Source organism: Gadus chalcogrammus, chromosome 7 (genome assembly GCF_026213295.1).
Source record: "Gadus chalcogrammus isolate NIFS_2021 chromosome 7, NIFS_Gcha_1.0, whole genome shotgun sequence".
In the NCBI taxonomy this organism is placed as follows: Eukaryota; Metazoa; Chordata; class Actinopteri; order Gadiformes; family Gadidae; genus Gadus; species Gadus chalcogrammus.
This window is the reverse complement of record NC_079418.1, coordinates 1,462,402-1,474,269: the sequence shown is the minus strand read 5'-3', so window position 1 is coordinate 1,474,269 and position 11,868 is coordinate 1,462,402. Positions and strand designations below refer to the sequence as shown.

The 11,868-nt window shown below is 46.9% G+C and overlaps 1 protein-coding gene across 1 annotated transcript in view; it reads right to left on the bottom strand.

The window, feature by feature from the left end:
* The window catches only part of dgkza (diacylglycerol kinase, zeta a), an 81,895-nt gene that overhangs the window by 59,178 nt on the left and 10,849 nt on the right, over positions 1 to 11,868 (bottom strand). Inside the window, exons 9-19 of the mRNA XM_056595158.1 lie at positions 11,607 to 11,678; positions 9,882 to 9,980; positions 8,049 to 8,131; positions 5,859 to 5,919; positions 5,505 to 5,618; positions 4,860 to 5,048; positions 4,134 to 4,212; positions 3,704 to 3,759; positions 2,734 to 2,796; positions 1,339 to 1,412; positions 924 to 1,035 (exon numbers count right to left, since the gene is read on the bottom strand). Coding sequence (XP_056451133.1) covers positions 924 to 1,035; positions 1,339 to 1,412; positions 2,734 to 2,796; positions 3,704 to 3,759; positions 4,134 to 4,212; positions 4,860 to 5,048; positions 5,505 to 5,618; positions 5,859 to 5,919; positions 8,049 to 8,131; positions 9,882 to 9,980; positions 11,607 to 11,678 — 1,002 coding nt within the window. The remainder of the gene's footprint in view (positions 1 to 923; positions 1,036 to 1,338; positions 1,413 to 2,733; positions 2,797 to 3,703; positions 3,760 to 4,133; positions 4,213 to 4,859; positions 5,049 to 5,504; positions 5,619 to 5,858; positions 5,920 to 8,048; positions 8,132 to 9,881; positions 9,981 to 11,606; positions 11,679 to 11,868) is intronic.

Below are 11,868 nucleotides of genomic sequence, written 5' to 3'. Positions count from 1 at the left end.
CTAAATTTCCCCCTTTCCTCGTCAGGCTAGGGGGCGTGTCTTGGAGAGCACCATGGTTCATACACACACCAATTCACCCATTCATACACCCATTTTTCATTCACCCTTATAATCCCTGATTCATACAAAAATTCAACCATTCACCCTCACATTCACACCCCGACGGCGTAGTCGCCCCCGACGGCGTAGTCGCCCCCTCAGGGCGACAGTCAGCTGGTCAGGAGCAGTCAGGGTGAGGCGTCTCGCTCAGGGACACCTCCACACTCAGCTAGGAGGAGCCGGGGATCGAACTAGTTCAGGGTACCAGCCGACCCGCTCTGCCTCCTGGGCTGAACCGACGCCAGAGATCAGACAAAGAGAACCTTTGAATTAATCATCTCTGACGCCAACAGAGCCGCTGACGGTTTGACTTTCAGTTTTCAGAACGAGGCGAAGTTTGTTTTTAAGCCCGGTTACGCTCTCTCTCTCTCTGAAGCCCGGATACCGACCACGGTAACCATGGTAACCTCTCCTCCACTAGAGCCGAGATCAGGGGACGGGGGGAGAGGCGGCGTTGTGGTTGCCATGGCAGTGGGGGTTTGGGGGGAGGGTAACCAGAGACAGAGTCACAGGACAGAGAGTGAGACAGCCAGAGGACAGAGAGTGAGACAGCCAGAGGACAGAGAGTGAGACAGCCAGAGGACAGAGAGTGAGACAGCCAGAGGACAGAGAGTGAGACAGCCAGAGGACAGAGAGTGAGACAGCCAGAGGATAGAGAGTGAGACGATCAGAGGACAGAGAGTGAGACAGCCAGAGGACAGAGCGTGAGACGATCAGAGAACAGAGTGAGACAGCCAGAGGACAGAGAGTGAGACAGCCAGAGGACAGAGAGTGAGACTAACAGAAACTAGAGAGTTCGGCAATCAGAGTGTCATCATGGTTACCAGGGACGTCATGGTGAAGCCGATGACCTCAAGGTAGCCGTCGTCGTGTCGTTGGGGTTCGAAGTCGCGGTGGTCGCCGGGGTTACCCCAGGGGGTGGTGCCCGCGCAGTACCTAGAGGGGGGGGCGGGGGAGCACAGCATCGCCACGTCACCATGGCAGCAGCAGCATCCTTCACTCACACTGGACCACGGAGTAGCTAGGTGTGGCTCTGCTGCCATCTTGTGGTCAGAAGTGGAAAAGCATCAACGCATCATTTGTATTCACACATTCACCCGTTCACTCACACATTCACCAATTCATACACACACATTCAACCATTCAGAGAGAGGGAGAGAGAAAGAGACACAAAGAGAGAGAAAGAGACACAAAGAGAGAGTGTGTTTGTTTAAGTTTGTGTAGGTGTGTGTGTCTTACTTGGGGATGTTGAGGAATACCAGACACTGGAGTTTAAGATCCTGGATCTTAGAGGTCAGGTCAACACCATCACACTGGAGAGAGACAGAGAGAGAGACAGAGACAGAGACAGAGACAGAGAGAGAGGGAGAGAGAGAGAATCAGAGTGAGACAAACATAGGACAAATAGTGAGACAATCAGAGCCCAGGGAGTCAGGTAATCATAGAGAGAGGCTAACAGAGAGAGTGACTAATCTATAACATAGACCAGGGCTCGGCAACCCAAGGCACTCGTGCCACCACTGGCACGGGGCAGCATTGTCATTGGCACACTTAAAAATAATAATAATAAAAAAAAGTTTAGATTTTTTATTATTATTATTAAAAATGTCACAGCACAATGCGGCAGCATAATCATTGCTACCGATTTTCTTTTTGCACTTTATTCTGTTTTGGGCATTTCCTCCCAGTGCAAACATGATTTAATGAGTTACAGAAAGCAGTGTTCTGAAATGGGATAAATTAATAGTTTTTAAACCTATGTTGTGAGTAATAGAGAAGAAAATATTTAAAATATGGTTGCAAGTGGCCTGTATGCATCGCCTTCACATGGTTTTGCAAAGCTGTACATGTCTTAAAGATATTGATGTGGATGGTTCCAACATTCTCATATATTCTCGTTTTTTACATTTCTCACAGTGCAAATATGTTTTTGAATGAGTTTCTGAAAATGGTGTTTTAAGATGGGACATATGTAAATATAATTTGTAAGCCCATGTTGCAATTATAACAACCAAAAAAACATTTAGGATGTTGATGCATGATTGTGGACTATATGGAAATAGTACAATTCCAGGTCTTCTGGAAATGTTTTTGGTCCCTGTGTCATAATTCAGCTTAGTTTTTAATATATTGATGCTTAAGGCACACTCATTAACGAGAAAATGTCAAACTGGCACTGCATGTTGAAAAGGTTGCTGACCCCTGACATAGAGTAAGACAATCTTAGGGCAGAGAGTGATCCAATCTGATAGTGAGACAATCTTAGGGCAGAGAGTGATCCAATCTGATAGTGAGACAATCTTAGGGCAGAGAGTGATCCAATCTGATAGTGAGACAATCTTAGGGCAGAGAGTGATCCAATCTGATAGTGAGACAATCTTAGGGCAGAGAGTGAGACAAACAGAGAGTGAGACAATCTTAGAGCAGAGAGTGATCCAATCTGATAGTAAGACAATCTTAGGGCAGAGAGTGAGACAAACAGAGAGTGAGACAATCTTAGGGCAGAGAGTATGACAATCTTAGGGCAGAGAGTGATCCAATCTGATAGTGAGACAATCTTAGGGCAGAGTGAGACACACAGAGAGTGAGACACACAGAGAGTGAGACACACAGAGAGTGAGACGCGGTACTCACCACCACCTTGATGTGCTTGGACAGGTCCTTGGCACTGCCCATCAGGAAGTCAGAGAAGGCCGTCTGCAGACCAGACGTAGAGAGTCTAGAGCGGGGGTCTCAAACAGGCGCTCTCTAAGGCTGCCTACTAGGAGACCCCCTCTAAGATACATCTGAGATGAGCCCCGCCTTCCAGAGTATATAGAGTATATACATAGATCTATAGAGTATATACATAGATCTATAGAGTTTATATATATCTATAGAGTATATAGAGATCTATAGAGTTTATAGAGATCTATAGAGTATATACATAGATCTATAGAGTATTTATAGATCTATAGAGTTTATATAGATCTATCGAGTTTATATAGATCTATAGAGTGTATATAGAGATCTAAAGAGTATATAGAGATCTAGAGTTTATATAGATCTATAGTTTATATATTCCCAATTTCGTTGTATAGGTGACTGTACAATGACAATAAAGTCTATCTTTATCTTTATCTTTATATACGTGGATCTATAGAGTTTATATTGAGTGTATTTAAAGTGTACAGAATGTAAAGAGTAGGGTTAGCGTATAACTAGTTAGAGTGAAACTCACCCCTGTATATAGAGAATAAAGTATATATAGAGTATGTAGATATATAGAGTATAGAGTGAACTCACCCCTGTATATAGAGTATAAAGTATATATAGAGTATGTAGATATATAGAGTATAGAGTGAAACTCACCCCTGTATATAGAGTATAAAGTATATATAGATTTATAGAGTATAGAGTGAACTCACCCCTGTATATAGAGTATAAAGTATATATAGAGTATGTAGATATAGAGTATAGAGTGAACTCACCCCTGTATATAGAGTATAAAATATATATAGAGTATATCTAGATCTATAGCGTATAAAGTGAACTCACCCCTGTATATAGAGTATAAAATATATATAGAGTATATCTAGATCTATAGCGTATAGAGTGAACTCACCCCAGCGTAGAACATCTTGTTCCTGAAGCGGCTGTTGAACTTCTCAGGGTTCGCCTCTGAAACAGAAACACAGGAGAATGTGAACCAGTAGACCCAGTAGAACCAGGAGAACGTGAACCAGTAGAGCCAGTAGAACGTGAACCAGTAGAACCAGGAGAACGTGAACCAGTAGAACCAGGACCAGTGGAACCATCTCAGGACCAGTAGAACTAGAACCAGTGGAACCAGGAGAATGTGAACCACCAGTAGAACCAGTGGAACCAGTAGAACCAGGAGAACGTTAACCAGAAGAACCAGAACCAGTGGATACAGTATAAGCAGGAGAACCAGTTGAACCAGGAGAACGTGAACCAGAAGAACCAGAACCAGTGGAAACAGTAGAACCAGGAGAACCAGAACCAGTAGAACCAGTGGAACCAGCAGAACCTACCTCGGGACTCATGGAACTCCAGGGTGACGTGGGCGTCGAAGCCCAGGCTGAAGTAGTTGTTGAAAACATCCATGGGGAGCTGGGAGGAGACATCATCCATTCATTAAGATCCTTCATCCATTCATAAAGCTGTACTCGTTAATACATTCATAAAGCAGTGTTCATTCACCTCTTCAGCGCTGTTCATTCACCCCTTCATAAAACGGTACTCATTCTCCCCTTGATAGAGCTGTACTCATGAACCCCTTCATAGAGTTGCACTTTTTAACGCCTTCATAGAGCGCTGGCCATTCACCCCTTCATAGAGCGGTGGCCATTCACCCCTTCATAGAGCAGTCATCATTCACCCAGTCATAGAGCAGTACTCATTAACCCCTTCATAAAGTGTTATTCATTCACCCCTTCATAGAGCGGTGGTCATTCAGCCCTTCATAGAGCAGTCATCATTCACCCAGTCATAGAGCAGTACTCATTAACCCCTTCATAAAGTGTTATTCATTCACCCCTTCATAGAGCGGTGGTCATTCAGCCCTTCATAGAGCAGTCATCATTCACCCAGTCATAGAGCAGTACTCATTAACCCCTTCATAAAGTGTTATTCATTCACCCCTTCATAGAGCGGTGGTCATTCAGCCCTTCACAGAGCAGTCATCATTCACCCCGTCATAGAGCAGTATTCTTTAAAGTGGTGTTAATTCACCCCTTCATCGAGCGGTGTTCACCCACCTTGTCGGCCTGCTGCTCTTCGGGGTCCGCGCCCCCCGGGCCCCCGTTGGGCCCCGCCCCCCCCTGGCTGGGCCCCGCCCCCCCGGGGCCAGGCCCCGCCTCCATGCGGAGGTTCCAGCGGTCCAGCTGCACCACCAGCCCGTCCTCCACGTGGGAGAGGATCTTAGAGACCGGCTCGTCTGTGTAGCCCTGGGTGAGGGGTGAGAGGAGGTGAGGGGTGAGAGGGTGAGAGGGTGAGGGGGTGGTCGAAAAACAGAGGTCAGTCTGGGACGACTGAGAGCGCTAGTATCACCTGACATTCACCAATTCATTCACACGTCCACCACTTCATTAACAAATTCACCCCTTCACAAACACATACATTCACACACACACACATTTATATGCATATTCATTCGTATACACACGTTAACCCATTGACAGATACACAATCATACATACACACTCATTCATACACACATTCACACAAACACCCAATTCACACACACCCAGGCACATGCCCATTCACACCCGTTCACCCAACACATACAAAGTCCCCCATACATTCACTCATTCACCCATTCATACAGGGGGAGGCGTATCTGGGACTCCTCCTCCCTCAGCTCCATGTGTGAACCAGGGGTGGAGAGAGAGTGTGTGCCTCACCCCTCCCCAGTTGAGGGTCCGGGCGAGGTCGTTCCCCGTCCCGAGGGGCAGGATGGCCACCGGAGGGGGGGGGCTCACCTCCAGCTCATCGAGACAGGACAGGATCCATCCCACCTGGGAGAGGGACGAGTGACGGGTGTCAATCAAAGTGACACCAGAGTACCAGCATGAGGGCATGGGTGAATGTGTGTGTGAGTGAGTGCATTAATGGGTGGATGTGTGAGTGAATGAGTGTATGGATGGGTGGATGTGTGAGTGAATGAGTGTATGGATGGGTGGATGTGTGAGTGAATGAGTTTATGGGTATGAATGGGTGAATTCGTTTGTGAATGGGTGAATGTGTGGGGTACTCACCGTCCCGTCTCCCCCACAGGCCAGGATCCTCAGGTTTGGCACCTTACGGTAGAGCTCCAGTCTGGAGGACACACACACACACACACACACACACACACACACACACACACACACACACACACACACACACACACACACACACACACACACACACACACACACACACACACACACACACACACACACACACACAGTCAGGCGTCTCGCTCCGGGACACCTCCACACTCCGGGGATCAAACCAGCAACCTTGAGGTTACCAGTCGACCCGCTTCAAACAAACAAATGCTTCAAACATCTAAAAAGGTACGTGCTCTGGGTTTCAATCTCCAAACTCTGTGTGTGTGCGTGTGTGTGTGTGAGGGCCATTGTGAATAATGAAAGGGTTCTCTGAAGTCGTGGCCTGTAGCTTCTCTCTCCAGAACAACATCCCTGACCTAATATACCGGGAAAACTCCTGGTTTAATGAGGTGGAGCTCTGAGCTACACCTCGCTTTATGGCGAGGTGGAGCTCCTTCAGAGAGAGAGACCCTATATCCTCCTTTAGAGAGAGACCATATCCCCTCCTTTAGAGAGAGACCCTATCTCCTCCTTTAGAGAGAGAGACCGTATCTCCTCCTTTAGAGAGAGAGATCCTATCTCCTCCTTCAGAGAGAGAGACCCTATCTCCTCCTTTAGAGAGAGACCCTATCTCCTCCTTCAGAGAGAGACCCTATCTCCTCCTTTAGAGAGAGACCCTATCTCCTCCTTTAGAGAGAGACCCTATATCCTCCTTTAGAGAGAGACCCTATCTCCTCCTTCAGAGAGAGACCGTATCTCCTCCTTCAGAGAGAGACCCTATCTCCTCCTTTAGAGAGAGAGACCCTATCTCCTCCTTTAGAGAGAGACCCTATCTCCTCCTTCAGAGAGAGAGACCCTATATCCTCCTTTAGAGAGAGACCATATCCCCTCCTTTAGAGAGAGACCCTATCTCCTCCTTTAGAGAGAGACCGTATCTCCTCCTTCAGAGAGAGAGACCGTATCTCCTCCTTTAGAGAGAGAGACCCTATCTCCTCCTTCAGAGAGAGAGACCCTATCTCCTCCTTTAGAGAGAGAGACCCTATCTCCTCCTTCAGAGAGAGAGACCCTATCTCCTCCTTCAGAGAGAGAGACCCTATCTCCTCCTTCAGAGAGAGACCCTATCTCCTCCTTCAGATAGAGAGACCCTATCTCCTCCTTCAGAGAGAGAGACCCTATCTCCTACTTCAGAGAGAGAGACCGTATCTCCTGCTTCAGAGAGAGAGACCGTATCTCCTGCTTCAGAGAGAGACCCTATCTCCTCCTTCAGAGAGAGAGACCCTATCTCCTCCTTCAGAGAGAGACCCTATCTCCTCCTTCAGAGAGAGAGACCCTATCTCCTCCTTCAGAGAGAGACCCTATCTCCTCCTTTAGAGAGAGACCCTATCTCCTCCTTTAGAGAGAGACCGTATCTCCTCCTTCAGAGAGAGAGACCCTATCTCCTCCTTCAGAGAGAGACCCTATCTCCTCCTTCAGAGAGAGAGACCCTATCTCCTCCTTCAGAGAGAGAGAGACCCTATCTCCTCCTTCAGAGAGAGAGACCCTATCTCCTCCTTCAGAGAGCGAGACCCTATCCCCTCCTTCAGAGAGAGAGAGACCCTATCTCCTCCTTCCGAGAGAGAGACCCTATCTCCACACACACACACACACGGACGGACGGACGGACGGACAGACGGACAGACGGACAGACAGATTTGTGTAGTTTGGGGAAATGGGTCCAGATGATTTTTCAGCAGCGTGATCATTAGGATTGGCCTGTGGTCCCAGAAGACCAGTTTGCAGAACGTCCTAAATATCTACAGAGAAAGTGTGAACTCTACGTATAAACCTGTCCTGAGGTCTGTGAGTCCGACGCCTCCCCTCGTGGTCACAATTCAACAAGCATGCAGGCCTTTCTGCGTGTGCGCGTGTTTGTATGTGTGAGTGTGTATGCTTGTCTGAGTGAGTGAGTGAGTGAGTGAGTGAGTGAGTGAGTGAGTGAGTGAGTGAGTGAGTGAGTGAGTGAGTGAGTGAGTGAGTGAGTGAGTGAGCGGGCGTGCGTGAGTACCTGTATATTTGAGTGAGTGAGTGAGTGTGTAGTGAGCAAGTAGTGAGTGAGCGAGTAGTGAGTGAGTGAGTAGTGAGTGGGTCCCCTACCCCTCCTTGGGCCCCCCCTGGCTCAGGTCGAACACCTGTCGGGGGTTGAGGTACCACATCAACGACTGCATGATCTTAGTGCCCTGAGACGGAAAAACACCAACACATAGTTAGTACAGCATGTATAGCTACAGTAATATGGTTCTAGGTAATTCCTGGTTCTATATAACCTGGCTCTATAGGTCCCACCTGGTTCTCTAGGTTCCAGGTTGTTAATGGTTCTATAGGTTCTAGATGGTTCTAGGTCCCACCTTGTTCTACATAACCTGGTACTATAGGTTCTAGATGGTTCTACGTGTTACCTGGTTCTATATAACCTGGTTCTAGGTGTTACCTGGTTCTATTTAAAGGACAATTCCGGTATTTTGATCATTGAGCCCCCTTTCTGGTTTGTTGAGGATGAAATAGAGTGGGTGACACAGAAATTTGAACTATTAGTCCTTTCTCGGGTATTTGCCTCATTTTGAATCGCTCCTGCCTGCTTCACAATGGTTGTCTGTGTGCATACACAAACCTGTCAACCCAGCAACCCTAAACGTTTGTTTTCAAAAATGTGCAAGTAACCGAGTGGTTAGTGGCATTCGTGAAGTAAAAAAAATATATATCGGCGCAATATATAGTTTCTGTCGTGTTTTATTGCACATTTATCGCCAGTTGGTTTCAGTTGGAAGACTCATTACTGCACGTTGATATTACTCTGCCGAACCGGAAAGGTGGGCTGTTTACGTTGGTTTGAAGTCTTGTACCGTGAGCACTTCGGATTAGGGAAAATCACATAGAAAATCACTGAAAATGGATTATGAAAGGTGGCTTCTGGAGGACGCACTCGATTTTGACGGCAGAGGATATCGGTATGAACCAGAATTCACCCAAGAGGAGCTACGTGAGATGGAGGCTAGGGCTACGGAGGCGCCTGAAGCTCCGGCTGAAGCGGTCCCCAGGATCACGGGAAATTGGTGGTGAGCCTGTGGGAAGTTGCAGGCAGATGCCGACGGAAGTCGAAAGTAGGTGCTGCACGGAGTGGGACCTTGTGCGGAAGTTTATATGCGGTTGTGAGGTATCTGAAAAAATAGTTCCAATTAGCAACTAACACGGATGGAAACCATATATTGCGCCGATATTTTTTTTTTAAACTTCACAAATGCCACTAACCACTCGGTTACTTGCAAATTTTTGAAAACGAACGTTTAGGGTTGCTGGGTTGACAGGTTTGTGTATGCACACAGACAACCATTGTGAAGCAGGCAGGAGCGATTCAAAATGAGCCAAATACCCGAGAAAGGACTAATAGTTCAAATTTCCGTGTCACCCACTCTATTTCATCCTAAACAAACCAGAAAGGGGGCTCAATGATCATAATACCGGAATTGTCCTTTAATCTGGTTCTAGATGTTACCTGGTTCAATATAATCTGGTTCTACATTTTACCTGGTTCTATATAACCTGGTTCTACGTCCTACCTGGTTCTACGTCCTACCTGGTTCTACATAACCTGGTATTATAGGTTCTAGATGGTTCTACATGTTACCTGGTTCTATATAACCTGGTTCTAGGTGTTACCTGGTTCTATATAACCTGGTTCTACGTCCTACCTGGTTCTAAACAATCTGGTTCTAGATGTTACCTGGTTCTATATAACCTGGTTCTAGGTGTTACCTGGTTCTACGTCCTACCTGGTTCTATATAACCTGGTTGTAGATGTTACCTGGTTCTATATAATCTGGTTCTAGGTGTTACCTGGTTCTACATAATCTGGTTCTACGTCCTACCTGGTTCTATATAACCTGGTTCTACGTCCTACCTGGTTCTATATAATCTGGTTCTGGGTGTTACCTGGTTCCCCCCACTCTTGGGGTTGACGAAGACGAGCAGAGGCTTCATCAGAGGGGAGGGGATTGGTCGGATGACGAAGGGCCGCCAGGACCGCCCCTCCTGGAGAGAGAGCACAGGGTTCATCACCGCATGATGAGTGGGTGAATGTCCAAACAGTCTGTGACATGGTGAGGAGCTTTGAAGGCTGTGTTAAAGATTAGGCCCGTGTTGGTGACAGGGTGAAGGCCGTGTTGGTGACAGGGTGAGGGCCGGGTTGGTGACAGGGTGAGGGCCGTGTTGGTAACAGGGTGAGGACCGTGTTGGTGACAGGGTGAGGGCCGTGTTGGTGACAGGGTGAGGCCTGAGTTGGTGACAGGGTGAGGACCGTGTTGGTGTGAGGGTGAGGGCCGTGTTGGTGTCAGGGTGAGGGCTATGTTGGTGACAGGGTGAGGGCCGTGTTGGTGTCAGGGTGAGGGCCATGTTGGTGACAGGGTGAGGGCTCTGATATGACAGGTTGAGGGCTGTATTATTACAGGGTGAGGTCAGTGTTATAACAGGATGAGGGCTGTGTCGTTGACAGGGTGAGGGCTGTGATATGACAGGGTGAGGGTCACTGTCGGTGACAGGGTGAGGGTCACTGTCAGTGACAGGGTGAGGGCTGTGTTATGACAGAGTGAGGGCCGCGTCAGTGACAGGGTGAGGGATGTGTGGATGACAGGGTGATGGCTGTTATGATAGGGTGAGGGCTGTGTGGATGACAGGGTGAGGGCTGTGTTGAAGGCCGTGTCTGTGACAGGGCGAGTGCTGTGTTATGACAGAGTGAGGGCCGTGATATGACAGGATGAGGGCCGCTTTATAAAAGGGTGAGGGTTATGAAATAACAGGGTGAGGGCTGTGATGTGACAGGTTGAAGGCTGTGTTGAGGGCCGTGTCGGTGACAGGGTGAGGGCTGTGTGGATGACAGAGTGATGGCTTCGTTATGACAGGGTGAGGGCCGTGTCGGTGACAGGGTAAGGGCCCCGTTATTACAGGGTGAGGACTAGGGGTGGGAAAAATAATCGATTCTTCGATGCATCTTGATTCTCGCTAGAACGATTCTGTCTTGATGTAGATAAATTAATAATCGGAATTAAATAAAAAACTTTTTCTTTCCTTTTTTTTTTGCCTGCTGCAACATTCTGTTCGTCAGAGAGGGATAATTTTCATAATTTTAAAATTATTGAATTCGTCTTCAGTGTGTATTGGCCAATCTGATTTGTCTTGACACGATTGCGATTCAGCCTACGCATAGCATTCACGCAAACTCACAGCCAGACACAAGAACTCCTTCTAATTCAGGAGCAGCTTTTCCTTTAATGTCATAGAAAATAAAGATTAGAAAGAAAATGAAACCTATTTTTTGCATGCTTCCATATTGTGTCATAATGCAAGCTGCATTGATTATTGCATTGTTCATAGAAAGTCATATTTGTGACAAAAGCTTTCTCTCTTATGAAATATTAGATAAGTTAATTAATCTGTTGATGTCTTTAATGATCATCACAAAAGTAGGAAGTGATTAGCAAACTCTGAGTAGCAAACCCAGATGCATATATATATTTTTGAAAATCACGCAGGGAGATGTACATAAAAAAAAATGGTTGCATCAAGATGCATCGATAATCGCTTCAAAATCGAATCGTTGACCTCATAGTCGGAATCGAATCGTGAGGTGCCAAGAGATTCCCACCCCTAGTGAGGACTGACCTCCATTCCCTTCTTGCTGCTCTTTCGTTTGAAGGAGGTCCTCTTCTTCTTCTTGTTGGCCTTGGTGGACGCCTGATGACAGAGTGAACAGATGAAGATTATGAACACATGAACGTCTAATGATTTCAATCCAAATTTGACCTTGAATTTGAATTTACACACTTTCTGAGCAGGATAGAATATAAGGTTATTAAACTTATTAACTTTAGATGTTAAGGGATAGGGGTAAGGGTTATTGAGGGTTTAACTACAGCGTCCGGTC